We start from the raw sequence: 27,251 nt of genomic DNA on the forward strand, positions 1-27,251 counted from the left end.
TCAAACCAGCTTTTGCACTCTCCTCTTTCACCCTCAACAAGAGGCTCTTGAGATCCTCTTCGCTTTCTGCCATTAGGGTGGTATCGTCTGCATATCGGAGGTTGTTGATAATTCTCCCAGCAATCTTAATTCCGACCTCTGATTCATCCAACCCGGCATTTCTCATGATGTACTCTGCATATAAGTTAAATAAGCAGGGTGACAATATGCAGCCTTGTCGTACTCCTTTCCCAATTTTGAACCAATCGGTTGTTCCATGTCTGGTTCTTACTGTTGCTTCTTGACCCTCGTACAGGTTTCTCAGGAGACAGGTAAGGTGGTCTGGTACTCCCATCACTTTAAGAATTTGCCACAGTTTGTTGTGATCCACACAATCAAAGGCTTTAGCATAGTCAATGAAGCAGAAATAGACGTTTTTCTGGAATTCTCTTGCTTTCTCCATGATGCAGCGAATGTTGGCGATTTGATCTCTAGTTCCTCTGCCTCTTCTAAACCCAGCTTGTACTTCCAGTAGTTCTCGGTTCACATGCTGCTGAAGCCTAGCTTGTAGGATTTTGAGCATCACCTTGCTGGCATGTGAAATGAGCGCAATTGTGCGGTAGTTTGAACACTCTTTGGCGTTGCCCTTCTTTGGAATTGGAATGTAAACTGACCTTTTCCACACTGGATAGCATCAGGCTAACTTTATGGGCATATTGCAGGCCACATGGCTCACACGCCTCACCACTGCTCAGCCACTACTCCACCTGGTGTCCGCTTGCTGCCTGCTTAAAGAAATGCTGCAGTGCACAGTGGTGGCACCAGCACGCATCATGTAAGCAGAGCGGCGCATGCGCCAAGCCCACTGGAGTGCATGGCTTGGGCTGGCTGCCCCTTTGCCTTCTTGCTCTGCTACGATGGATGCTCTAATTTACAGGGACATGTGCACATTACATGCATGTAAACTAGGCATGACGGATCCTTTGGCGTTGAACTCTGGGTGCATAACCTGATACCCCAAAAGCTGAGGGAGTCAGAGAGTGCAGACAAGGTCCTTGAACTCAACTCTTTGTTTTATTAAAGAAGAATTTAAAATGAACAGGGCTGTTCACACAGAACGACAGCCCACTGGGTTAAAAACGGATGGGTTGTCATGCCTGAGCGGGTGCGCTGCCTGCACTGTGCCCGCCCTTTCCACTTTAGCATGCAACCCACAACCAGCTCCTTTGTAGGTTGTGCAGCATGATGTCCGATCTCAGACCGCTGTGTTGTCTAGGGGCTAAACAACCCAGTGGTTAACCCAGCAACAAACCATGGGTTACCACCCTGGGTGTGGGGTTTTAAAAAAGGATAAAAGCCTCCAATGGTGTCAATGGAGGCTTTTCTCTTTCTCTTCTTTTTAACCCCCACATGTGGGAGGTTAGAAATGTTGGGGGGCAAACAGCTGCAGGCGGGGGGGGGGTTAATTCCCTCCAAGTGCATGGTGGTCCTGATCTAAATCGAGGTTAAGTGCACGTGCTCTAGAGTAAGAAAACAAGGGTGGGGGCAGCTGCATACTACGTACCTAGCATAATTATAGCTTGACCCTCAGTGTGATCTTGAGTACCTGTGTGGGAATATAGAAGCAGGCCTGACTGCTCCCACATCTCTGTTTCTGTGTGAAATTGGGAGGCGGGGGGCAAGAAGTCCATCTTTGATACTTCACAAATCCAGAGACTTGAATTCTGGCATTGAAAAAGGTTCAGGGGCTAAGCATGATGGAAAAAGCACAAATGAAATTGTTCTTACTCAGAAGCAAATACCACTGAGTTCAGTGGAGCTTAATCCCAGATAAAGGGGCCTAGAATTTCAACCTTCGGGAATTCACTGCTCCAGGATGTACTCCATGATCAAATATTTATTTTATTCATGTGCAAATTTAGTTGACAGAGTAATCAACTAAAAACTGATGATCAGTTGATTCTATTTTTAAAAAATTAGGTTACAGTCTAATTAAAGCTCCTATGATTCCATTAATTTGGTGACAGTCCTATATTTGAGGCACTTTTCAGTGATGACTTGAGACCATAGTGGGACAGAGTAAATTGGTGTGTTTATCTCATACCACCCAGTCACTATGTCTTTTCCCCCATGAGGAGGAAAAACAGCTTTGGGGAGGGTGATCTTGAGCAGAAAAACACCCTGAAGGGAGAGAGTTAAGCAGACTTCATCCCCTCTGCCCCACAGCTGGGAGGATGATTGCAAGATTGAGGCCTCCCAATGCTTTTGTTTAAAATAGGCAGAGAACCTCTGGCCTGCAGGCCTAATCCTGCCCACTGAAGATTCCCAACCCTTCTTCCTCCCTCAGCCCTTCCCTTGGGGAGGGGATCCCCCTGCGTGCCACTTTCTGTCCCAATGACCCCTTTGGCAATATCTGGCCTGCTGGCTTGGTCCAGGGAGAGGTAATCCAGTCCCTGGACCAAAAAAGGTTGCCCACCCCTGATTTGAAACAAACATGGTGGGGAAAGATATGAGTGCGTGTGTGATGCTATGGAAAACAGACCTTGTTCTTAACCTGAGGCTACATTGTCATGGCAGATATTTCAGACTGCTCAGAAGCATCGTCCCCCACCCTGCTTAGAATGAGTTGAATGTAAAATCAGAAATCCTGGTGGATGGTTTCATGGGAGCTGATGAAATTGTTGCCCTTGTTCTCGGTCCCTATTTTTCCCTCTTGCTGCAGGGAGTTATTCCCTATCCGTGAGAGATTTTGACACCCAGAACAAAGTGGACAAGGTGAAACATTACAAGATCCGGACGCTGGACAGTGGTGGCTTCTACATCTCCCCACGGAGCACCTTTAACACTCTGCAGGAAATGGTCAGCCATTACAAGGGTAAGCCTTGGAATGCTTATGTTGGGAGTTGAGCACGTGTTTACTTGAGTCTCATGGTTTGCTCAGAGGGAATGTTGGCCTTGTGACGCATTGGAAGGCCTTAGATGACTTCCTGTTCAGTGCTGGTGGGAGGACACAGAGGCCGTGTGGGTGGAAATGCATAGGGTGTCCTTCAGATGTGCGGATTTACAGCTCCCATCGTCCCCAGACAGCATGGCCAATGGGAAACTGTAAGGAACAGAACTCCCACTACCATTCTAAACCAAGAAGAGTCGTAGCCTGCCTGGCAGCTTAGAGATTTTATTATATCAGGCAGTATACAAATATCATCCATCCATCCATCCATCCATCCATCCATCCATCCATCCATCAAAGGCCGTTAGTGGTTCTCTATCCTTCCTTTCCAGTCACCTCACTCTGCTTTGCAATAGGTGCCCCTCAGGTGAGAGGAACCTCTCACAAGGAAGGGAGGGTTGGTCAGATACCTGTTGTTTGATGGGGCAAAGTGAAACCCCTTCCAGTTTTCTCCCCTTTCCTGCCTGGTGAGGGTCACCTCTAAGCTGAGAGGGGCGAGCCACCTGCTGACTCTAAGCAGGCCCCTCTGGCCTCTGTGGGCCAAAGGCCTTGACCCAGCCAGCCAATTGCACTGGCCACAAGCATGCGGAGTCCTCCCTTTTACTCAGTAATGAGGACTTGAGCACCATGAGTAAGTAACCCCACCTGTCCTGCCGTAGCTCAGTGGTAGAGCCCCTGCATGACATGCCGAAGGTCCCAGGGTTGATCCCCAGCATCTTCAGGTAGGGTTTGGAAGGAGTCCTGCCTGAGACGCTGGGGAGCCGCTGCTGCCTGTCAGTGTCAACAGTACTGAGCTAGACGGACCGATGGTCTGACCTGTTACTAGTCAGCTTCCCATGTTCTTATCTTGCTGGCTCACCCTTTGCATCGAGGTTTCCCCTTGGTGGTCTGAGTGCTGCCGCCATCTGTGTAGCAAAGTTTGGGATCCATTTGGAGCATGGTTATCTAAAAGCGCCAGCAATATACAGCCTGCCCTTGCGTTTCGCACTGTCCTGCGTAGTGAAAACGCCTGACCGGGGTGCTTCTTCTGGCTCTCTCTCAGCCCAAAGTGACGGGCTCTGCCAAACACTGACGTTCCCGTGCCTTATGCCGAAGCCTCAGCAACCCTGGGAGAAGGACGCTTGGGAAATCCCCCGCACCTCCCTGAAGCTGGAGAAGAAGCTGGGGGCTGGACAGTTTGGAGAAGTCTGGATGGGTAAGAGCACCTTCCTAGCCCAGCTGGATCAGACAAAAGGTCTGCCTTGTCCAGCATCTTGTATCTCACCATGGCCAGCCAGAGAAGCCTCTGGGAAGCCCGCAAGGGCAGCATTCTTCTCCCAGCCATTGGTGCTTGGAGGTACAGCCTGCCTCTGAACGAACATGGCGGTTCCATATAGTTCTCATGGCTAATATCCAGTGATAGACCCATCCTGCTCCATGGATTTGCCCGTCCGCTTTTTCAACCATCTAAGCCAGAGGCCATGGACACCTTGTGTGGCAGCAAATCCCATAACTGAATGACGTGTTGTATAAAAACGTTAAGGGCTACCGGGGGGTGGGGTCAAAAGCAGTGCAAAGAAAGAGGGAGGGCCTCCCAAATGGGGAACCAAGACGGTATGCCAGCCTTTCCCAACCTGGGACCTCCAGGTGTGTTGGACAGCCCAATTCATCTGGAGGGTCCCAGATTGGGAAAGGCCAGTGAGGGCTGGTGGCTCTGATGTCAGAGGGGTAGTGAATCCACTCTGGGTTTCAGTCAGACCCAGTCAGAACTCTAAAGGAGCTCTCCAAGGTATGGAGCCACCAGCCTCCACTGGGAAAGGCAGATGTATGCTGCAGGAGTCCTGGATCATGCCCTAGGAAAAAGTCCGCAGCATGTTTGGAGAATAAAAACAGCAACCTCTCTTTCCCTGTCACAGACGAGACTCTTCACACACATCTCTCCTCCAATTGCTGACCAGAGCTCTGTTGTGCCCCTTGGCTTGGTTGTGTTGAGCTGCAGCAGCCTTTCTGTGTGGCGTCTCCTCTCTGCTGGGGGCTTGCTATGATCTGGATTGTGCAGGCGTGGTCTCTGCAGGTGTGGTAGGTGTGTGAGCTGACTCCACTGCAGTGGAGCGGAGCCAGAGGGCTTCTCAGCTGCTTTTCTTGCCGTGATTCCATCGGACGTCATGCACGACTCTCCAGAAGAGACACTCATTGTTTGGGGAGAGCAGAAATCCCATGGTATAGCCTAGGAAGTGGGGTTGTATTGATCCGGAGCGCAGGTGGTTGATTGCATTTGGAAACACTCCCCCATGTAAAAGAGAGACCCCTTACATGAAGAAAGCTAGCAAGAGAGCCTGGAACCTTTCTCCCTGATGTGCGAGTTTTGCACATGCAGGACATTTCTGACATGGGACTGCACCAAACATTTCCTGCAGACCTCGGCGCCTGTCTTTTTCGTCATCAGGCAGGGGTGTTGAACCTCTTTCAGCCCAAGGGTCAAATTCAGTTTTGGAGATGCTCTTAAGGACTTCATTCCAGTGGTGGGCAGGGCTAAAGGCAGAAGGTCAAAGTACCCCAAAATGCCAGTATATTTTAGCTGAACGTTCTTACTGCCAAAAAGGAGAGGTATTTCAACCTTTCAAAATGAAGAAAAAACTGCAAAAGCCAGGAAACCACCCAATGATTGGCCGCTAGGGGAAACTGGGTGGGGTAAACCCTGGAGGGCCGGAATTGGCCCCTAGGCAGGTGAGATTTGGTCTGTGGGCCTGAGGTTCAATTCCACTGTCATAAGGACTACAACCTTTTGAAAAATTTGAAAGCTGAGATTTTCAGCATGCGGAGTTTTGCATCCATACCACACTCTGCTTTTCTTCTGTGCTTGCATGGAGTCACCCAATACAGCGTGGCCCCACCAACAGGACAGAGAATGAGACTGTGTGGGTCAGTGGGTGTGATGGCTCTGTGACTCTCAAGCATCCCTTTCTGTCTTCTCCAGCTACCTACAACAAGCACACCAAAGTGGCCGTGAAGACCATGAAGCCAGGGAGCATGTCCGTAGAAGCTTTCCTGGAAGAGGCCAACATCATGAAGACCCTGCAGCATGACAAGCTGGTCAAGCTGAACGCAGTTGTGACCAAGGAAGAGCCCATTTACATCATCACGGAATTCATGGAGAAAGGTAAGAACCAGGACTGAGGTAGATGACCTACCAGTGGAGGCTGGTGGCTCTGATGTCAGTGGGGCAGTGAATCCTCTACAGCAAGTTTTTTCAGCTCGAAAGGGGTCTTTTGGGGGTGGGTGAAAGCTTTTGCTAAAAGGCATGCACACAGAGACCCAGCACCTTCACTCTTTGCGGTCCTAGGGGCAGAGGTGAGCCAGGACAAGGTACCAGAGTGAGGGCAGGAAGCATCGCCCTTGCTCTGAGTTGGCTTCAGACATCATCACGTCACCACATCTAACTGGCTACATGACGTGATCATGGAGCTGAATGTGCAGCCGTGCTTGCCCTTCTCAGCGTCCTGAGCACTGGGACGGTTTGCAGCCATGTTCTGCGAGGCTCTGAGTCCCTCACTAACCACACATTCCGAAGTGCCACGGAAGCTGAGCAGAAAGCGGCATACAGCTGCAAGGAAGAGATTAGCAGTGAGCTGAGGGGAGGTAGGAGGGAGGCAAGGTGCAGTATGGGAAGTGGAAAGAGACGCAAGAAGCAAACTCCATCATGAGGTGGAAGTGTCTTTATTCCTAAGGCTGTGATCCTGTGCGCAGCTTGCCTAGGAATAAGCCCCACTGAACACAGGGGGCCTATTTATTTATTTATTTGGTTTGTACCCCACCTTTCTGCCAAGAAAAATAGGACTCAAGGTGGCTTACAGTTGGAGCTCTGAGTAAACCTGCAGAGGACTGGGATGCATGATTGACGGGCCACCTTCCCACAATTCACTGCAAGACTTGGTGCTCGCTCTAGGCCCTGTAGTGGAAGGAGATGGGCAGCATCCACTGGCAGCATTGCAAGGCGTACTGTGGTGGAGCACGTGTGTGGCATGTAGAAGGTCGTGTGTCCAGCTGCCTGGGGGGCAAAGCACACTTCTTTCATTCATCCATTTATTACGTTTATATCCCGCCTTCCCTCCAGGGAGCCCAAGAAAAGGTTCATGACCCTCCTCCTCTCCATTTTACCTGCACAACAGCCTTGTGAGGTAGGTTAGGCTGAGAGTCAGTGATGGGCCTGAAGTTATCCAGTGAAATCCTAAAGATCTAGGTAGCAGTGATGCCCTTTTTCTGTTTTACTCTATAGTAAGCACAGGGGCCTTGATCCGGACTGGGATGGCAGTGCGGGTGATAGGAGGCTTTAACCCGTCCTCCACTGCTGTGCTTCCAGTCCAGATGGGAGCCAGTGATCCATTTGCTTTAATAGGCCAGTATTTTGCAATATAAATTGCAGGTGCAGGGCCACCAATCTGGATTAGGACTGCTGTGGGGGGGGATTAAAGCCCCCCTAACCCCTATAGTAGGTTCATGATCTAGAACCGGGGCCTTTTGCTTACTCTAGAGTAAGATAGAGAAAAAGACATGCCTGCAACTACGTCTTTAGAGTAACATGTGCTTTGGGTCTGAGTTTCCACTCAAAAGGATCTCAGACAGTGGAGGTGGGACGATCCTGGAAAAGTGCTGCCAGTCAGTGCAGATGCTACTGGGCTAGATGGACTCATGGTCTGACTTGGTGTAAGGCAGCTTTCTGTGCTCACGCTTCATGTGCTCCTCATGGATTGGACCTGGTTGCTTCAGAGGTACCCCTGAAAGCATGGCTGCTGCAGGTCACCTTGCTCTCAGGTTGCTTGGGCACTTGGCCCAGACCTGGAGCTCCAGGAAGCACCACACCACGGTGCCTGTGGAACAGCCAGCAGCCAGCTCCGGGTCATTCAGGCGAGTCTTAACTCTCTGCCGTGAGAGAAAGTAGCAGTGGGTTTCTGATCCTCGAGTGTGGTAGGGAGGGTTTCAGCCACCCAGCTTCCCTCTGACTTACCCAGCTATTACCTGCTCTGGCAAAAAGGGCAGGGAGGCACACATCCGAGAAAAAGGGAAGATCAGCTCCAGGGAAGCCAGAGAAGAGCCCTGCTGGATCAGACCAAAGGCCTCTCTAGTCGAGCGTCCTGTTTCCCTCAGGGGCCAGCAAACAGGTGCGTCTAGGAGGCCCACAAGCAGGACATGAGGACAAGAGCGCCCTCCGGCTGTTGTTCCCCAGCAACTGGAATTCAGATCTCTGGCCCTGGAGGTGGCATATAGCCATCTTGACTTGGAGCCAGTAGGCACAGACGGCCTTAGAGCAAATGGCTTTGCAGGTTTAGCTCCAGGGGCTGTGCAGAGGGAAGAACTTCTGACAGTGTTACTTTTGGGAGCCTGTGGTTGTGGTGCTGGCAGGGGGGACACAGGAAGGTGCCTCACACGGCATCAGACCCTTTGTGCGTCTATCCTACCACTGTCTACTCCAAGGGAGGGGATATAGTCAAGGGGAGTGGCAGAAGCCCTGCTTTTTCTGCAGAAGCTGTCCGGTCCTCTTCCAGGTATCTCCTGCTTAAAAGGATCCAGGTAGCAGGCGATGGGGAAACACTCTTCTCCGCCTGAGACCCTGGAGAGGAGCTGCCAGACAGAGCTGACAAAACTGGGCTAGATGAACCCATGGTCTGACTCTGTATGAAGCGGCTTCACACTGCATGTTCATATGACTGGCAGCAACTCTGCAGGGTCTCAAGTAGAGAGACAGAGAGAGCGACAGAGAGAGCATTCCCCATCTGTTCCTTTTTTCTACTGGAGCTGCATGCCAGGGATTGAACCTGCGGCCTTCTGCATGTGAACTAAGCATGTGCTCTGGTCTCTCTTTGTGGACAGACCTGGGGGACTCAGGAAAGTAGCTGCTTTCTCTTCCCTGAAGAGCTTCTTTCCTCTCCACAGGCAGCTTGTTGGATTTCCTGAAAAGCGACGAAGGGCACAAACAGCAGCTGCCCAGATTGATAGACTTCTCTGCTCAGGTGAGTGTGCTGCTGGATCCGTCCCACCCCCACCCCGGGCACCTTGGTATAGGGAGGCCACTGGTGGCAGCCTAATTGGGGACTAGGCCATTTAGTTGCATGCCAGGGCTCAGCCCTGGAATGTGTTGCAAAGTAATACACGAGTGCCTCTGAACATATACAGAGTAACATCTCTCTTGTGAGGGATACAACCACATGAAAGATCACCTCCTCCAGTACCATCCTACCCGTGCACTAAGATCATCAGAGGAGGCCTTTCACCATGTACTGTCTATAAAAGAGCTGCATTACGCATTACAAAAGACAGGGCCTTCTCTGTGGTGGTGCCCTGAGTTTGGAATGCCCTATTGGGGGAGCTACACCTGCCACCATCACATCAGTATGCTGCTGTCATGGTATTTCTTCCAGTGCCAGGTTAAAACCTTTTCATTTGCCCAGGCATTTAAAAATATTGTATGCTTAGCTGGTTGAAGTTTTACTCCTCAGTTTTATTGTACTGTTGTTGTAAAGTTTTGTGTCATTTTACTATTGTGCTGCACATTTGAATTTTTTTAAATGCATAGTGCTCTAGAATCCATTTTTGGATGGAGCGGTATATAATTTTTAATAAATAAATGGGCATGATGCTGGTGTCTGTGGCCTTTACAGTGAGGGTGAGGTCCTTCCCATTGTCCCGGTGGACTCTGCCAGGATGGAGGGAGGCCAGGTCTGAACCATGCAAGCCCCAGAATGCACTGTGTCGACTTGTTGGTGCACAGAGGCTTCCAGAGAACACGTTAGAAACATGGGGAGCTGCCTCATACTGGCCTGGGCCCCATGTAATGAAAACCCACTGGTTTAACCCAGTGACCATGCTGGCTGGAAACACATCTGGAAGGTTGGGGATCGCTGTCGTAGACCCTGCAGGATCAAGAGGAATTCCTCTAGTTCTGGGCCTCTAGTTTTGTGAGGGGAAGTGGGCTTTCTAGCATTTAATCTCCATTTTAAAAAAGAGGGGCACTAGAGGGTTGAGCCCCTTCATGGATCACTGCCTTGTTGTGGCGAAGGGGCTTCCGTAACTCAGTGAAGCCATAAGCTATGCCGTGCAGGGCCACCCAAGACGGACAGGTCATGGTGGAGAGTACTGACAAAATGTGGTCCACTGGAGAAGGAAATGGCAACCCACTCCAGTATTCTTGCCAAGAAAACCCCGTGGAACGTATCACAAGGCTAAAAGATACGACACCGGAAGATGAGCCCCTCAGGTCGGAAGGTGTCCAATATGCTACTGGGGAAGAGCAGAGGGTATTTCCAAGTAGCGCCAGAAGGAGTGAAGTGACTGGGCCAAAGCCGAAAGGACACTCAGCTGTGGATGTGTCTGGTGGTGAAAAGAAAGTCCGATGCTGTAAAGAACAATATTGTTTAGGAACCTGGAATGTCAGATCAATGAATCAAGGTAAGCTGGAGGTGGTCAAACATGAGATGGCAAGATTGAACATCGACATCTTGGGAATCAGCGAACTAAAATGGACAGGCAGGGGCGAATTTAATTCAGGTGACCATCATATCTATTATTGTGGGCAAGAATCCCTTAGAAGAAATGGAGTAGCACTCATAGTCAACAAAAGGGTGGGAAAAGCAGTACTGGGGTACAATCTCAAAAACGATAGAATGATCTCAGTACGAATCCAAGGCAAACCATTCAACATCACAGTAATTCAAGTCTATGCCCCAACCACTGAGGCCGAAGAAGCTGAGGTTGATCGGTTCTATGAAGACCTAGAGCTAACACCAAAAAAAGATGTCCTCTTCATCATAGGGGACTGGAATGCTAAAGTAGGAAGTCAAGAAATAACCGGGATAACAGGCAAGCATGGCCTTGGTGTACAAAATGAAGCAGGACAAAGGCTAATACAGTTTTGCCAAGAGAACACGCTGATCATAGCAAACACGCTTTTCCAACAGCATGAGAGACGACTCTACACATGGACATCACCAGATGGTCAATATCGAAATCAGATTGATTATGTCCTTTGCAGCCAAAGATGGAGAAGCTCCATACAGTCAGTCAAAACAAGACCTGGAGCTGACTGTGGCTCAGATCATGAGCTGCTTCTTGCAAAATTCCAGCTTACATTGAAGAACGTAGGGAAAACCACCAAACCATTCAGGTATGACCTAAATCATATCCCTTAGGAATATACAGTGGAGGTGAGGAATAGATTTCAGGGATTAGACCTGATAGACAGAGCGCCTGAGGAACTATGGATGGAGGTCCGTAACATTGTTCAGGAGGCAGCAACGAAATCCATCCCAAAGAAAAAGAAATGCAAGAAAGCCAAGTGGCTGTCTGATGAGGCTTTACAAGTAGCTGAGGAAAGAAGGGAAGCAAAAAGCAAGGGAGAAAGGGGAAGATATATCCAACTGAATGCAGAGTTCCAGAGAATAGCAAGGAGAGACAAGAAGGCCTTCTTAAATGAACAATGCAAGGACATCGAGGAAAACAACAGAATGGGAAAGACTAGAGATCTCTTCAAGAAAATTGGAGATCTCAAGGGAACGTTTTGTGCAAAGACGGGCATGATAAAGGAAAAAGAAGGCAGGGACCTCACAGAAGCAGATGAGATTAAGAAGAGGTGGTAAGAATACACAGAAGAACTATACAGGAAAGATCTTAATGTCCTTGATAGCCATGATAGTAATGTCCTTGATAGCCATGATAGTGCGGTCACTGAACTTGAGCCGGACATCCACGAGAGTGAAGTCAAGTGGGCCTTAGGAAGAATTAGTAACAACAAAGCTAGCGGAGATGACAGTATTCCAGCCGAGCTATTTAAAATCCTAAAAGATGATGCTGTTAAAGTGCTGCATTCAATATGCCAACAAATTTGGAACACTCAACAATGGCCGCAAGACTGGAAAAGGTCAGTTTACATTCCAATTCCAAAGAAGGGCAACGCCAAGGAGTGTTCAAACTACCGCACAATTGCGCTCATTTCACATGCCAGCAAGGTGATGCTCAAAATCCTACAAGCTAGGCTTCAGCAGTATACGAACCGAGAACTACCGGAAGTACAAGCTGGGTTTCGAAGAGGCAGAGGAACTAGAGATCAAATCGCCAACATTCGCTGGATCATGGAGAAAGCAAGAGAATTCCAGAAAAATGTCTATTTCTGCTTCATTGACTACGCTAAAGCCTTTGATTGTGTGGATCACAACAAACTGTGGCAAATTCTGAAAGAGATGGGAGTACCAGACCACCTTACCTGTCTCCTGAGAAACCTGTACGAGGGTCAAGAAGCAACAGTAAGAACCAGACATGGAACAACCGAGTGGTTCAAAATTGGGAAAGGAGTACGACAAGGCTGCATATTGTCACCCTGCTTATTTAACTTATATGCAGAGTAGATCATGAGAAATGTCGGGTTGGATGAATCAGAGGTCGGAATTAAGATTGCTGGGAGAATTATCAACAACCTCCGATATGCAGACGATACCACCCTAATGGCAGAAAGCGAAGAGGATCTCAAGAGCCTCTTGTTGAGGGTGAAAGAGGAGAGTGCAAAAGCTGGTTTGAAACTCAACATTAAAAAAATGAAGATCATGGCATCTGGCCCCATCACTTCCTGGCATATAGACGGGGAAGAAATGGAAGCTTTGACAGATTTTATTTTCTTGGGCTCCAAGATCACCGCAGACGGTGACTGTAGCCATGAAATTAAAAGACGCTTGCTCCTTGGAAGGAAAGCTATGGCAAACCTAGACATCATAGTAAGAAGCAGAGACATCACCTTGCCGACAAAGGTCCGTCTAATCAAAGCTATGGTTTTCCCAGTAGTAATGTATGGCTGTGAGAGCTGGACTATAAGGAAGGCTGAGCGCCGAAGAATTGATGCCTTCGAACTGTGGTGCTGGAGAAGACTCTTACGAGTCCCCTGGACTGCAAGGAGGTCAAATCAGTCCATCCTAAAGGAAATCAACCCTGAGTGCTCATTGGAAGGACAGATACTGAAGCTGAAGCTCCAATATTTTGTCCACCTAATGCGAAGAGAAAACTCTCTGGAAAAGACCCTGATGTTGGGAAAGACTGAAGGCAAAAAGAGAAGGGGACGGCAGAGGATGAGATGGCTAGATAGCATCACCGATGCAATGAATATGAACTTGAGCACGCTCCGGGAGAGAGCGCAGGACAGGAAGGCCTGGCGTGCTATGGTCCATGGGGTCACGAAGAGTCGGACATGACTGAACGACTGAACAACAACAGAGGGTTGAGGGATGCCTTGTGAAGAGTCTCATTGTTCCAAACCAAATGAGTGTAGAGCAGCTAAGTCTAATTTGAATATGCCAGTATGCCTGCCACAGTGGGTGTGGGATGCTTGTGTGAGGGCTGCTTCTTTTTTTATTTTACTCCAAAGGAATTGGGGGTGGGAGGAACTTGGAAAGGGCCCAGGGGCATTTCCTTCCTCTGGGCCTTGTCCTTTGAGGAGGAACTGTTCTCACTACTACAACACTACTGTGTCTAGAACAAACAGCCCTTTGTTACTAAGGTCTGCCTGTGCTCTCTCTCCCTCTGCCAAAATCAGCAATTCAAAAGAGCAGGTGTGTCCACTGTGATCCATCTTTGGCTGAGTTGAGTTGACAGTTAACCCCTTCAGCTTCAGGGCTTCACAGCTCTCTTTGGCAGAGCCTCTGTTGTCAGAGAATCACTGAGACTGTGAGCCCCGAACCAGAAAGTTCCCAGTTCAAATCTCGTCTCACCCGTGTAGATAAATGGCCTTAGAGTCCAGGCATGGGAATCCAGTGGCTCTCTACAGTGGTGAGAAAAAGTTTATAAACCCTAATGATAATTAGGGAAATTCCATAGTTTTACCACGATAGCCATCGTGAATCAAAACCAGTCCTTTTTAAGATATCCTATTCCATGTCTTGTGAAATAAAACGATGTATGAATTAGGCAGACAATGAGTACTTAAGAGTCAGAGCATGTGCAAAGTAAGTGAAGCCTGTGGTTGCATCAGCTCAGTTAAAGGGAATAATTAGAATCAGATGTTTAAGTAATTAGGTAGATCTTCAGGGGTGAGTTTGAGAGGCCCCACCCTATACAAGGATCAGAAACTTTGTGAGTTCGGTCTTCACCATACGGTTGTGAGGAAACATGTCATGCCACAATCAAAAGGCATCTCTGAGGACCTCAGAAAAGCAGTTATTGCTGCTCATCAGTCTAGAAAAGGGTTACAAAACCATTTCTAAGGATTTGGGGCTCCACCAATCCACTTAAGACAGAGAGTCTACAAATGGAGAAGGTTCAAGACTACAGTCACTCTACCCGGGAGCGGTTGTCCTACCAAAATCTCTCCAAGAACAAAGTGGCGCATCATCCAGAAAGTAAAAAAGAACCCCAGAATAACATCCAAGGATCTGCAGGCCGCTCTCGCCTTGGCTAATGTGAGTGTTCAGTCCTTTTGTGATTGTTGAGTCATGAAGAATGGTGTTCACGGAAGGATAGCCAGGAGGAAACCACTGCTCTCTAAAATGAACACTGCTGCCCTTCAGAAGTTCACTAAACGTCACATAGATGATCCCTAAGACGAGTCAAAGGTAGAACTTTTTGGCCGCAATGAGAAATGTTATGTCTGGCGAAAAACAAACACTGAGTTCACACAGAAGAACCTCATCCCGGCCATCAGGCATTGGGATGGGAATGTGATGGGTTGGGCCTGCTTTGCTGCCTCAGGACCCGGATGGCTTGCCATGACACAACCATGAATTTTGCAGTGTATCAGACGATTCTAGGGGAGGATGTAAGGCCATTTGTCTGTGACCTGAAGCTGAACCAAAAGCGGGTCATGCAACAAGAGAATGATCCTAAATATACAAGCAGATCTACAAAAGAATGGCTGTGGAAGAAGAAATTCCATGCTTTAGAATGGCCTAGTCAAAGTCCAGACGTAACCCCATCAAAATGTTGTGGCAGGACCTGAAGCGAGCTGTTCATGCAAAGAAGCCCTCAAATGTCATGGAGCTGAAGCAGTTCTGTAAGGAAGAATGGGCCAAAATTCCTCAAAACTGATTGGGAGACTGACCAACCGTTGCAGGAAACACTTACTTGAAGTCATTGCTGCTCAAGGGGGGGCCACCAGGTTCTGAATCTAAAGGTTCACATACTTTTTCACCCATGGATATTGAATGCTGAATCTGTTGTGGATAAATAAATGTTGAAAAAGCATCATGTTTGTGTGTCATTTGTTTACTCAGGTTACCTATTGTTCTTTATCTAGGATTATGGGGTTAGATTAAATCTAATCACATTTTAGGTTGGAAATGCGTAACAATCCTAAGGGGTTCACAACCTTTTTCTCTTATCTCCACTGTAGATATTATTGGAGTCCAAGTCCCATCAACTCAGTCAACTGGGCCAGTGGTCAAGGATGATGGGAGTTGTAGTCCAACTGCGTCTAAAGGGCCGCAGGTTCCCCACCCTTGCCTTTGACCAGCCTCCCCCAATCTGGTGCCCTCCAGATGTTTTGGCCCACATGCCAAGGAATCCTGACCACTGGCGGTGCTAGCTAGGGAGTAAAACATCTGGAGGACACCAGGTTGGGGAAGGCTGTCTTAGAGAAACCACTCTTGGGGGCATCTTCACACACAAGGCTCAAACCGTTCTTCTTTCAGTTGGTTTATAATGTTATGTTAAACCTATTATCAGCCACAATGCTCACTGGCCTTATAAATGTCTCCACTTTCTCTTCTGCAAGAACAACAATCAGGATTAGAGATTTGCGTAAATGGCATGGGGTGGGGATGATTTTATTTATTTATTTATTTATTAGATTTGTGGCCTGTCTTTCATAAAATACGCCCGGGTAGCTAACAACAGTAAAATCCTCACACAAAGATAATGTAACAATTGAAAATCATAAAAATCAGTTAAGACCATATAAAAATAGCAGCCAATTAAATTAGATTAAAGGTTAAAACAGAGCAGCAGAGAAAACAAACCAGTTTTTAGGCCTGTTTCAATAAAATATATATATTTTGCCCACCAGCAGGCGGCCAATCAGTGGGGAGGCTTATGTGTTGGGAAAAATGCTTTCCACTTTAGCCCCAGCCCCACATAACACGGGCATGCCTCACTGGGCTGCTGTGAAGATGACAGAGATGATGCCTGCAAAGTTCTCTGAGGAAATATCCCAGTCTGCATGGTGCACTGCTACCCAGAAATGGCCTGCCATGTGCTGACAGCTATCCTGTTGAGCAATTTACCCCTTGGAGGTCTCAGATTGGCATCTAAACAATCAAAACACAACTTAGTTGAGCTGTGAAATATTGGTAAGACGATGCCCAGGTATTTGGGAGAGCAAGCCCCACCCCGGTGAGAGGCAGCATGGAGCCTTTTTTGTGGTGGCACCTTGATCGTGGGGTATCCTCCCCATAGAGCAGGGGTGTGGAACCTCTTTCAGCCCGAGTACCATATTCTGGTGGTGGGCAGGGCCAAAGGCAAAAGGGGTGGGGTCAAAATATAAAAAATCTCAGCCTATTTTAGCGTAAAGCTCTTACTGCCAGTAAGTGAGGCTTTAGGAGAGGCATGCCGACCTTTTACATCGTTTGTGCAGCATATCTGGTGCTTGCTAGGGCAACGGGAAAAAGTGGCGCCTTGCTGTTGCCCTAGTAAGTGCTGGCTACATTGCGCAAGCATTGGTTTACTCTGGTGCGATGTCATGAGCACAAGCGCTGGGGCACAATTGTGTACTGTGCCCTGAGGTTGCAGCCAGATAGGGAGCTGAACCCGGCCCTTAAGTTAAGGGTGTGTCCAGGGACAACAGCGGCTCTCTCAGCAGGCCGTTGGAAGGGGCTGGGAGACATAACCCAAGAGTAGCTCTTGGTGGTCCATCACCTTTTTAGAACAGATGTCTTTTCCCCTCATTGCTGCAGATAGCAGAAGGCATGGCTTTCATTGAACAGAGAAACTATATCCATCGGGACCTGCGAGCTGCCAACATCCTGGTGTCGGCAATGCTGGTGTGCAAGATTGCTGATTTTGGCTTGGCCAGAGTGATTGACGATAACGAATACACGGCCCGAGAAGGTAGGAAGAAACGCTTCCTAGGCCCTTTGCCAAAGCAGTCCTCTGATTTTCATCCTCTGTATTGGTGTACCATGCACGGTAGGCATGTCATAGTCATACTTGGCAAACAGGACGCCAAGGGCAAGGAATTATGAGAAGCTGATTTCTGGGGGTGTGTTTCAGGTATGCCACTTACAGTGCAATCCAGTGGGGATAGTCAGTCACCCCCGAACTCGGAGGCGACCAACTATCCGGTGCAAGACGGGCAGAGCATGGAGGGGATTGTCTCCTCTGTGCTCTGCTACCCTGCATTAGCAGCTAGACAGCTGATTTCTACTGTCTAGCCAGGGCAGGGGGGAGTAGGGGGGAGAGGCCAGACGGTGCTTAGGAAGTGTCATAATGACACTTCCACTGTCCTCTCCCCTGCCCCTGGAACACCCCTTTGCCCCCCGCTCCATGCTGCTCTTCTGAGCGTGGAGCCAGGGATGAACCGTGCCTCATATGAGGCGGTGGGGTGAGGGCGAGGAGGCAGTTTTCTGGGAACCGACCTCGTAGCCCTGGCTATAAACCAAAAAATCCTGTGGTCATCTAGCTGCCGTCTAGCAGCCATAGGATTGCGCCCTTAAGCACAATTGTGTGTTCTTCTTATTTGGCAGAATTTATTTTGCTTCAGCTAGTCATGGGGAGGGTAACGACTTCCGCAAGGGATGGAAGCTCCCTACCCTGACTGCAAATAATCCTGCTCAGCCCCTCCACTTTGGCTTCTGAGCTGGTATCATCCATCTGGCAGGCGGAGTTCCATCTAGCAGAAGAGCAACAATACAGCACGGTCTGTACCAGGAAGCAGTCAGTTGGCAGCCTAAAAGTCACTCGGGCTACATTCTGTTTTTCACTTGGTGTTTTTATTGGGGAAGGGGAGGGGCTGCATGCTACTGAATCCAGTTGTTATCTTCTTGCTGACTCTTATCTTTTTGTACTGGCCTCTCTGAACAGGTGCCAAGTTCCCCATCAAATGGACCGCCCCTGAAGCCATCAACTATGGCTCCTTCACAATAAAATCGGATGTTTGGTCTTTTGGGATTCTCCTGATGGAGATCATTACCTATGGACGGACTCCATATCCAGGTGTGTAGTGAGAAAGGTTTCCTTGTAGTCTCTCTGCATCTCGCGTTTCTCAGTGAAGGGTTGAGAAGAGTGGGAATGCTTTGTAGAAGGGAGATGTGGCAGGTGATGGCCCTTTAAAATCCCACAAGGGCTTCCTGCTGGTATGTATTACTGAGACCTGGGTGGGGGAACTGGGAGGGGTCACTCTCTCCCAGCTGTGCCCTCCTGGGTACTCGGTGCAGCACCAACACCGACTCGAGGGTCGGGGAGGGGGGGGTTGCCGTGGTCTATAGGAATTCAATCTCCCTCTCCAGGCTTCCTGCTCGTTCGAGTGCAGATCTTGAGTGTTTGTATCTTGTGTTGGGTACCCGGGACAGATTAGGGATTCTGTTGGTGTACCACCTACCCTGCTGCCCATCAGACTCCCTGCCTGAGCTGGCGGAGGTGGTCTCGGACTTGGTGTTGAGGACCCCTAGGATGATGGTCCTGGGGGATTTCAACTTCCATGCCGAGGCTGCTGTATCCAGGGCGGCTCAGGACTTCATGGCCGCCATGACAACCATGGGGCTGTCCCAACATGTCATCGGCCCAACGCATATAAAAGGACACACGCTTGATCTGGTTTTCTCGACTGGGCAGGAGGATGGTGATCTGAAAGTGGAGGAATTAACATCTGTCCCTTTGTCATGGTCAGATCACTTCCTGCTGAGGTTTAGACTCCTGGCAGCCGTCCCCCTCTGCAAGGGTGGGGGACCTATTAAAATGGTCCACCCCCGGAGATTAATGGATTCTGATGGATTCCAGAGGGCTCCGGGGGATTTTCCTGCTGGTATAGCTGGTGTTCCTGTCGAAGCCCAGGTTGCTCTGTGGAATGCATAGATGACTCGGGGGTTGACACGATCGCGCCCAAGCGCCCTCTCCCTCTGAGCAGAGCCTGGCCAGCTCCTTGGTATACACCTGAGCTGAGGGCAATGAAGCAAGAGGGGAGACGGCTAGAACGCAGGTGGAGGAAAACTCATGCTGAGTCTGACCGAACACAGGTAAGAGCCCACTATCAAGCCTACTGTGTGGCGGTGAGGGTGGAAAAGAGACGGTTCTTTTCCACCAGCATTGCATCTTCTCAGTGTCGTCCAGCGGAGATTTTCCAAGTGGTTCACGGCCTGTTACATTCTGAGCCAGGGAGAGAGACGGTGAAACCTTCGGTGGCACGCTGTGACAAGTTTGCACGGCACTTTGAAGATAAAGTCGCTCAGATTCGTCATGAATTGGACACCACGATTAATGCAGTTCCATTGGTAGAGGTGTTCAGAGCACTGTCTGGTCCAGTTTTATTGGATGAGTTTCAGTTACTGAGGCCTGAGGATGCGGACAAGGTGCTTGGCCAAGTCCGATCGACCACTTGTGTGCTTGACCCTTGCCCTTCATGGCTTATTAAATCAAACAAGGAGGGGATGTCTGGCTGGGTCCAGGAGGTTGTAAATTCCTCCTTGAGAGAGGGAGTGGTGCCTGCCGCTTTAAAAGAGGCGGTAATTAGACCACTCCTGAAAAAGCCTAACCTGGACCCAGAGGATTTTAACAACTATAAGCCAGTGGCCAACATCCCCTTCCTGGGCAAGGTGCTTGAGCGGGTGGTTGTAGGACAGCTCCAGGCACTGTTGAATGAAACGGATTATCTAGATCCATTTCAATCGGGCTTCAGGCCTAGTTTTGGAACAGAAACCGACTTGGTCGCCCTGTGGGATGACCTCTGCCAGGAGAGGGACAGGGGGAGTGCGACCCTGCTGATTCTTCTGGACCTCTCAGCGGCTTTCGATACCATCGACCATGGTATCCTTCTGGATAGGTTGTCTGGGTTGGGAGTTGGAGGCACTGCACTACAGAGATTCCGCTCCTACTTGGATGGCCGATTCCAGAAGGTGGTGCTGGGGGATTCTTGCTCTGTGCCATGGCAATTGTGCCATGGGGTTCCACAGGGCTCTATTTTATCCCCTATGCTGTTTAACATCTACATGAAACCGCTGGGGTAGGTTATCCGGAGGTGTGGGCTGAGGTGCCATCAATATGCGGATGACACCCAGCTCTACCTCTCTTTCTCATCAAAACCAGGTGAGGCAGTGGCTGTTCTGAATCAGTGCTTGGGCACGGTAATGGACTGGATGAGGGCCAATAAACTGAGACTCAATCCAGACAAGACGGAGGTACTGTTAGTGGGTGGTTCATCTGCCCGGCTAGGTGATATTCAACCTGTTCTGGAGGGGGTTGCACTCCCCCAAAGGATCAGGTTTGTAGTTTGGGGGTGCTCTTGGATCCAGAACTGTCACTTGAGGCACAGGTGAACTCGGTGGCACGGAGCACTTTTTATCAGCTTAGGCTGGTATACCAACTACGCCCTTATCTGGACAGCGATAGCCTAGCTACAGTTATCCATGCTCTGATAACTTCTAGTCTGGATTACTGCAATGCGTTATACGTGGGGCTGCCTTTGAAAATGGTCCGGAAACTTCAGCTGGTCCCAAATAGGGCAGCAAGATTGTTAACAGGGACTGGCCTGCGAGCTCATATTACGCCAGTACTTTTCCAGCTGCACTGGCTGCCAGTCCATTTCCGGGCCCGATTCAAAGTGCTGGTATTAACATTCAAAGCCCTTAATGGCTTGGGGCCAGGTTACCTGAAAGATCGCCTCCTCCCATATGTGCTTGCCCGGACCTTAAGATCATCGTCAGCGGCCCTTCTCCGTGAGCCCCTGCCAAAGGAAGTGAGGCGGGTGGCTACTAGGAGGGGAGGGCCTTTTCTGCTGTGGCACCCCGGCTCTGGAATGAGCTCCCTAGTGAGGTTCTCCTGGCACCTACATTGTATTCCTTTCAGCGCCAGGTGAAGACCTTTTTATTTTCCCAGGCATTTTAGCATTTTAGCTTTCTAAACTTTTAGCCTTGCAGTTTTAAAAATCTGTATTTTAAACTCCTGCACTGCTGCTAGGTTTTATTGTGGTTGTATTGTTATATTGTGGTTTTAATGTTCTATATATTTTAAATTGTTTTATTGTGTGTTGTTTGGTTTTAATTTTTGTGAACCGCCCAGAGAGCTTCGGCTATTGGGCGGTATAGAAATGAAATGAATAAATAAATAAATAAAAAATGCTGAAGCCATTTATACAGAGATGGCGGAAAACGGGTCTAAACCGTCATAAACCATTCTTGCCTTGTATTGGGATTAAGGGATGCCAGCCAATGCCAGCTGTTAGCCAGTTAACTTCTATGGCTCCTCACTAAAGTCATGACCTGTAAAAATTGCCTTGCTGGATCAGACCAACGGGCCTTCCAGTGCAGCATTCTTTTTCAACTGGTGGTCAGCCATGTGCTTCCAGGAAGCCCACAAGGAGCCATAGAAGCAGTCAGTGGTTAGCCCCTGTTGTCCATCCCCAGTATCTAGTATTTAGTGGTACAGCCTTCCCAATCTAGTGCCCTCCAGATGTGTTGGACAACAACTACCATTATGTGAGTTGAAGTCCAAGATATCTGAAGAGCACCAAGTTGTAGGGAGACTGCAGTGGTAAATTTCCACTGTCTGTGGAGGTTTTATATAGCTATCATTGCCATTGATAGACCTTGTCCTCTCCTCACCCCTGGTGTAGATGATGCTAGGTTAGATGAACCAGTGGATCCGCTCCATTTGAGACAGCTTCACAGAAGATGGGTGATGCTGTATGCAGCAATCCTCTTCCATAGCTCCATAGAATCATAGGGTTGGAAGGAGCCTACAAGACCATGGAGTTCTGCTTTCTGAAGGGGATCGTATTTGATGCACAGGCTACTCTGATTTTATTTTATCAAGTTCTACAAGTCCCTCTTTCTCCTTTTCTAAAATTCAGGGATGTCACACCAGGAAGTGATCCGTGCCCTCGAGCGTGGCTATCGGATGCCACGCCCAGAGGATTGCCCAGAGGAGCTCTATGAAATTATGATGAGGTGCTGGAAGAAGAAGCCCGAGGACCGCCCGACGTTTGAGTACAATCAGAGCATACTGGAGGATTTCTTCACTGCCACAGAAAGTCAATACCAGCAACAGCCTTAAAACAGACTGGTGGCGAGACAGCAGAGAGGGAAGGTCATTGCCAATTGATGCTACAGAGAGCAAACATTTCCACATGACAATCCCTGGTGGGCATCTTGCTGACCCCTGGTGGAGACTGTGTGAGACCCTTGATCTGATCTGCATAAGCAAGTCTTGTCTTCTGAGCTAAATCATGAAGCTGCCATCAGCAGATGTCATGTCAAGGGAAATATGGCATGTGCTTCTTGTCTCAAGGTTTCATTGGCTGTTGGAAAGCCACTGGGTGTTGCTCTAAAAGTGTGTGTGTGTGTGTGTGTGTGTGAGAGAGAGAGACAGACAGACAGACACAAAGTTTGCCATTTGACCAATCAACTAGTCAAATAATGCTTTAAGTACATTAACCCTAATTATTTCCCAGTAGCTGTGCAGCTATGTTAGGCTGTTGCAACAAAAACAACAGTCTTGTAGCGCCTTAAAGACTAACGAATTTATTTGTGGCATAAGCTTTCATGGATTGCAGTACTCTTTGTTATTTTAACCATTAATTAGTAGTATTGTAACTAGGGTTGCCACCTGTTTCTTAAGGCAAGTGACAGTTCCTTATTTAGTAAAACTAAAATTTAATACACAAATAAGGAACTGCTCCTTAAAATAAGGCACAGGTGGCAAGCCTAATTGTAACAGAAAGGCTTATATTAATTACAATACCCCAAGTTAGTAACCATTATAAGACAATGAATTTACAATTATACAGGAATAGTTGTATGCCAGCAGTAATCAAGAGATCAAACAGTTGGCTTTTACTTGGAACACCAGGGGTAGCTCAGACTGTTACAAATGAAATGCACACAGCAATTATAAAGGAGTAAGATTTTAAATATGGTTGCAGTTAGTCTGTGTGTGTGTGGATTCCTGGAGAACTGTGAAGCGAAGAACCAAGAGTGCTTTCCCTAGCTTTGGTCTCAGGTGATGCCATGATGGCATTAAAAAGAGCATTAAAAAGCCACGGCCAGTTGGCAGTGACGTGGTTCGCACAACATGGCAGCCCATTGTAGCTTAATTTTCCTGTGGGGTCTGTTGTGTTGCGCTGGGTGCCCATGGGCTCCATTTTTGCACGCTGTCTTTGGGCGCCCAGCTTGCTATGGCTTGTCATGTTGTGCAAACCCAGGCAGCAGGGGTTGTTTGAGGGTTAGACAACCCTCAAATAACCCATGGCTTGTTTTATGGTTATTTGAGGGTTGTCTAACACTGCTGCCTGGGTCCGCACAACACAACAAGCCATGGCAAGCCAGGCACCTGCGGGTGCTGTGCAAAAATGATGCCCACAGGTGCCTGGCATGACGTGACAGTTCTGCGGGTAAATTGACCCATGGTGGGCTGAACAGGCCCTGTATGTGCCCAATCAATTGACTGGTGTGTGCACATATGTAAGGACTTTGGAGCTTATGGACAAGCATGTGTCAAATCCCATCTCCTTTTGTTGCCTCTAGCCATACCGTTACAAGCAGCATCCCTAATTTAAAAACAACAGCAACAACATTGAGTTTCTCTGGGCCAGGAACTCTGCCAACAAAGTCAAACTACATTCAAAATCACGGGGATTTCAGCATTAAATGCTACAAGAATTAATAGTTTGTTCTTTATTGGGGCAATAAAAAGTGCAAAGGTTTTAACATAAGCAGCTGCATCCAAAGATTTTCAGTTTCACCATACAGATCCAAGACAAGTTTGGCATCTTGAAAAATCTGTTGCAGGAATAACCCATTGTCCAAGCATTCAAACGGCAATATTTTATACTGAAGGGCATGCAATCCTTCCTCCAAAGAGCATATCCACTCCTCCTGTGATTGCTGCATGACCACAACATGGTGCATATTTGGAAGACTGGTGAGAGCCAGTGTAGTGTAGTGGTGAGAGTGACGGACTGGGAGCCGGGAGATCCCGTCAATCATGCATCCCAGTCCTCTGCAGGTTTACTCAGAGCTACAACTTGTAAAAATAATGAGGATCCTTGCGGATCCCTGCCTCTAAACCATGTTTTTGTGTTGTGGCAGAGCCCATGAGTGGCAGACCCGATTTTCGTGGCTCAGTCGATGGAAGCAGATGTGGTCCGTGATATGATAGTGTTTGCGGGTATTATTCTTGTAAAAATCGTAAGGATCTCTAAGGAACCCTGCCTTAGATTCATGTTTTTGCGCCATGGCTATGCCCATGAGTGGCAGATCCCTGATTTTTCTGGTTCAGTTTGTGGAAGCAGATGTGTTCTGCAATTTGATTGTGGTGTGGGGGATTTGCTCTGTAAAAGAGCAAGTGTGGTGTAGTGGCTAGTGTGTTGGACTAGGAGCCAGGAGATCCGGGTTCTAGTCCCCACTTGGCCATGGAAGCTCACTGGGTGACTTTGGGCCAGTCGCAGACTCTCAGCCCAACCTACCTCACAGGGTTGTTGTTGTGAGGATACAACGGTGAGGAGGAGGATAATGTAAGCCGCCTTGAGTTCCTTGCGAGAGGGAGAAAGGCGGGGTATAAATGCAATAAATAAATAAATAAATAAATAAGACTTTAATCAGCCTCGTTAAGCTTGGATATAAACAGCCCAACATGTTTTAGGAAATTTCTTTTTCTGGAAAAATGAAAATCCTGACACTGTTAAGTAAATTCAATCATAGCTCCTTCCTCCAAAGCTTGTGCCATTGGCAGTTTTAATGATTTTTACAATGTTTTTCTTCTTTGGTAGTTTCTGTACTGCAGCATTGGCATTTTCAGCTAGCCATTTGTTTTTGTTCTTTTAAGTGTCCAAAGGGTAGGAAGACTCTTCCTTCCTCCCCTCAGCCAGCTACATGTACTTCTCCCCCATTCTGTGAGCCTTAAAAAAAACTCTTTCAAGGCTGTTCATGCTCCCCTCACCCCCACCCCACTTCTGTGCGCAAGGGGAGGACATGGCTGTGTGTGTTGTTTTTTAATGGGACAGAGAGAGAGATACCTAATTTATTTCCCCCTCCCTGCCACTGGTTAGTGACAGAGCAATTACTCTGCATGCAGAAGGTCCCAGATTCAGTCCTTCGCATCTCCGGGTGGGGAAGGCTCCTGTCCGAAGCCGTGGGGAGGCGCTTCCAAGCAGTGCGATACTGAACTAGAGGAAGCAGCGGTCTGACTCGCCACCAGACAGCCTCTTATGACTTGGAGAGAGGCCGCCAGTCAGAGCACACAGCATGAGGCTGGACAGAGAAATCGTCTTACTGGGAGAAGGCAGCTTTCTACGACCACTACATGGGAGAGGAAATTTGTACTGCTGCTGCTGGAGAAAGGACATTACTTAAGATCGTACTGGTTCACAACAGAAGAACCACATGCTTTCACCATTTCATTTCATTTCTATTTATTTATTTGGGTTATTTGTAGCCTATGTTTCAATTTATATTAAATTCCCAAAGCAGGTAACAATAAAACATAGAAAATGCAAATACAACGTCCTAAAAAGGTACCATCTTAAGAACAACAAGGTCAGAAAATAAACAGGCACAGAAACAGCATAAAAATTAAATGCCAGATAAAACAGCAGATTAAACCCATTCGGAACTAACTGGTTACATACCCCTATTTCTAGGATCTGTTGTTTTAAATTAAAGATACATCCTTCCCATATTTTGTGCCAAATAATCCATTCTCACAAAGCTTTAAAAAAATGTTAGCCAAGGACTTTTTCGGGAAAGACACTACAAGTTTGCTCTTTTGCCCCACCTACCCATGTTGCCATTTTGTTAACCTCTTTTTTAAACAACACCACAAACTGTATATCTAGTCCCACATTTGAGAAGGGCTGGATGCACCCGATCACAGAAGCTAAGCAGGGTCAGCCCTGGTTAGTACTTGGATGGGAGACCGCCTGGGAATTGGGCTTCCTGCACTGAGCAGGGGGTTGGACTTGATGGTCTTTTTGGCCCCTTCCAATCCTATGATTATTTTCATCAAGTGTAGAAGGAAAGAGGGGAAGGTGAGAACCATGCACTTTTTACCCATCTTATCAGTCTATTTTGTTGGTGTCTCTGATCTGTTGTGTTGTCCACAAGCTGATCTCAAACCTGGTGAAATACAGCACCTCCAAGTCTTGGGAGGTTTACATTTTTAATGTTTGTGAAAGCTGAGGAAATGTTTTCCACCAATTAACTGAAAACACACTTACATGCAGCCTCTTCTTTTGTACTGTGCCTAAATGTACAGCTCTGAAAAACCAGAATGGATAATAAGAAATCAAGTATGATTTGTTTAAGGATATTTACTTTGTATGCTTTGAAATGTTTTGATGTAAACAGTTTTGTGTGTTTTATAGTGATAAAAAGTTTTAAGAAGTCTGATTTCCTTTGTTGTGTTTTCTGGCCATGGGCAGTGATAGGTTTTGAAATGTGGATTTGCAAACAGCCTTGTGCTTCACAATGTCAGTTTAAAATAATAGTGTAGCAGGAAGATTCTAATTGCTATACAATCCTGCACCTCTGTGCCCAGAAGCAAGACTCACTGACTGTGTTTGGACAGAGGTTTAGCATCGCAAGAACAAGCTTAGTGTCCCCCCGACCCCCGGACTCGGGCACTTCTCCCCTGGTGTGGCCGTGAGGTTGGAAGCATTTACTTCTTCGTTTAACCACAGTTTAGCATGTTGTCCAAAGCCTAAATGAAATTACTGCACAATGCCTTCTGATTGGTAGCGCTAGGAGGCCTCCATCTGGAGCACCCTCAAAGACAATGGAGGTGGTATTCACTGTGCTGGATGGGATCACACTCCCTCTTAAAGATCAAGTCAGCAGCCCAGGACACCCAAATGGCATCTATGAAACTGAATTCCTTTCACCAAGTGGCTGTCTAGAGAGAGGCAAGAGTGGGAACAGGGCCATTCCACCACCCCTGCTGAAAGGCTACTTAATTTCCCCCCACTCCCTTTCTCCCTTCCCTTTTTCCTTGTGTGTCATGTCTTTTTAGATTGTAAGCCTGCAGCAGGACAGTCTTGTTTTGCTGATTCTATGTAAGCCTTTTTGGCTGAGGAGCAGGATAAAAATACTTTAAATAATAAATTTTGGTAGGTGCACCAGTTGCATCCCCTCCTGGCAAAAGCTGATCTTGCAACAGTGATCAATCCTGCCTCAGT

At 48.0% G+C, this 27,251-nt stretch overlaps 1 protein-coding gene across 4 annotated transcripts in view; it reads left to right on the forward strand.

Moving 5' to 3' along the window:
- HCK (HCK proto-oncogene, Src family tyrosine kinase) overlaps positions 1-26,465 on the forward strand; it is a 53,075-nt gene extending 26,610 nt beyond the window's left edge. For 3 of the 4 annotated variants that reach the window (XM_084854555.1, XM_084854557.1, XM_084854556.1), the window contains exons 7-13: positions 2,702-2,854; positions 3,972-4,124; positions 5,886-6,068; positions 8,840-8,916; positions 16,828-16,981; positions 17,954-18,085; positions 21,933-26,465. In XM_084854555.1, coding sequence (XP_084710681.1) covers positions 2,702-2,854; positions 3,972-4,124; positions 5,886-6,068; positions 8,840-8,916; positions 16,828-16,981; positions 17,954-18,085; positions 21,933-22,135 — 1,055 coding nt within the window. In that variant the 3' untranslated portion in view covers positions 22,136-26,465. The remainder of the gene's footprint in view (positions 1-2,701; positions 2,855-3,971; positions 4,125-5,885; positions 6,069-8,839; positions 8,917-16,827; positions 16,982-17,953; positions 18,086-21,932) is intronic. The other variant, XR_014790789.1, reaches the window with a different exon arrangement.
- Positions 26,466-27,251: the final 786 nt, after the last annotated feature.

This window comes from Heloderma suspectum, chromosome 4, assembly GCF_057233095.1.
Source record: "Heloderma suspectum isolate Gila_16-S chromosome 4, 16-S_ref, whole genome shotgun sequence".
Lineage (NCBI taxonomy): Eukaryota > Metazoa > Chordata > Lepidosauria > Squamata > Helodermatidae > Heloderma > Heloderma suspectum.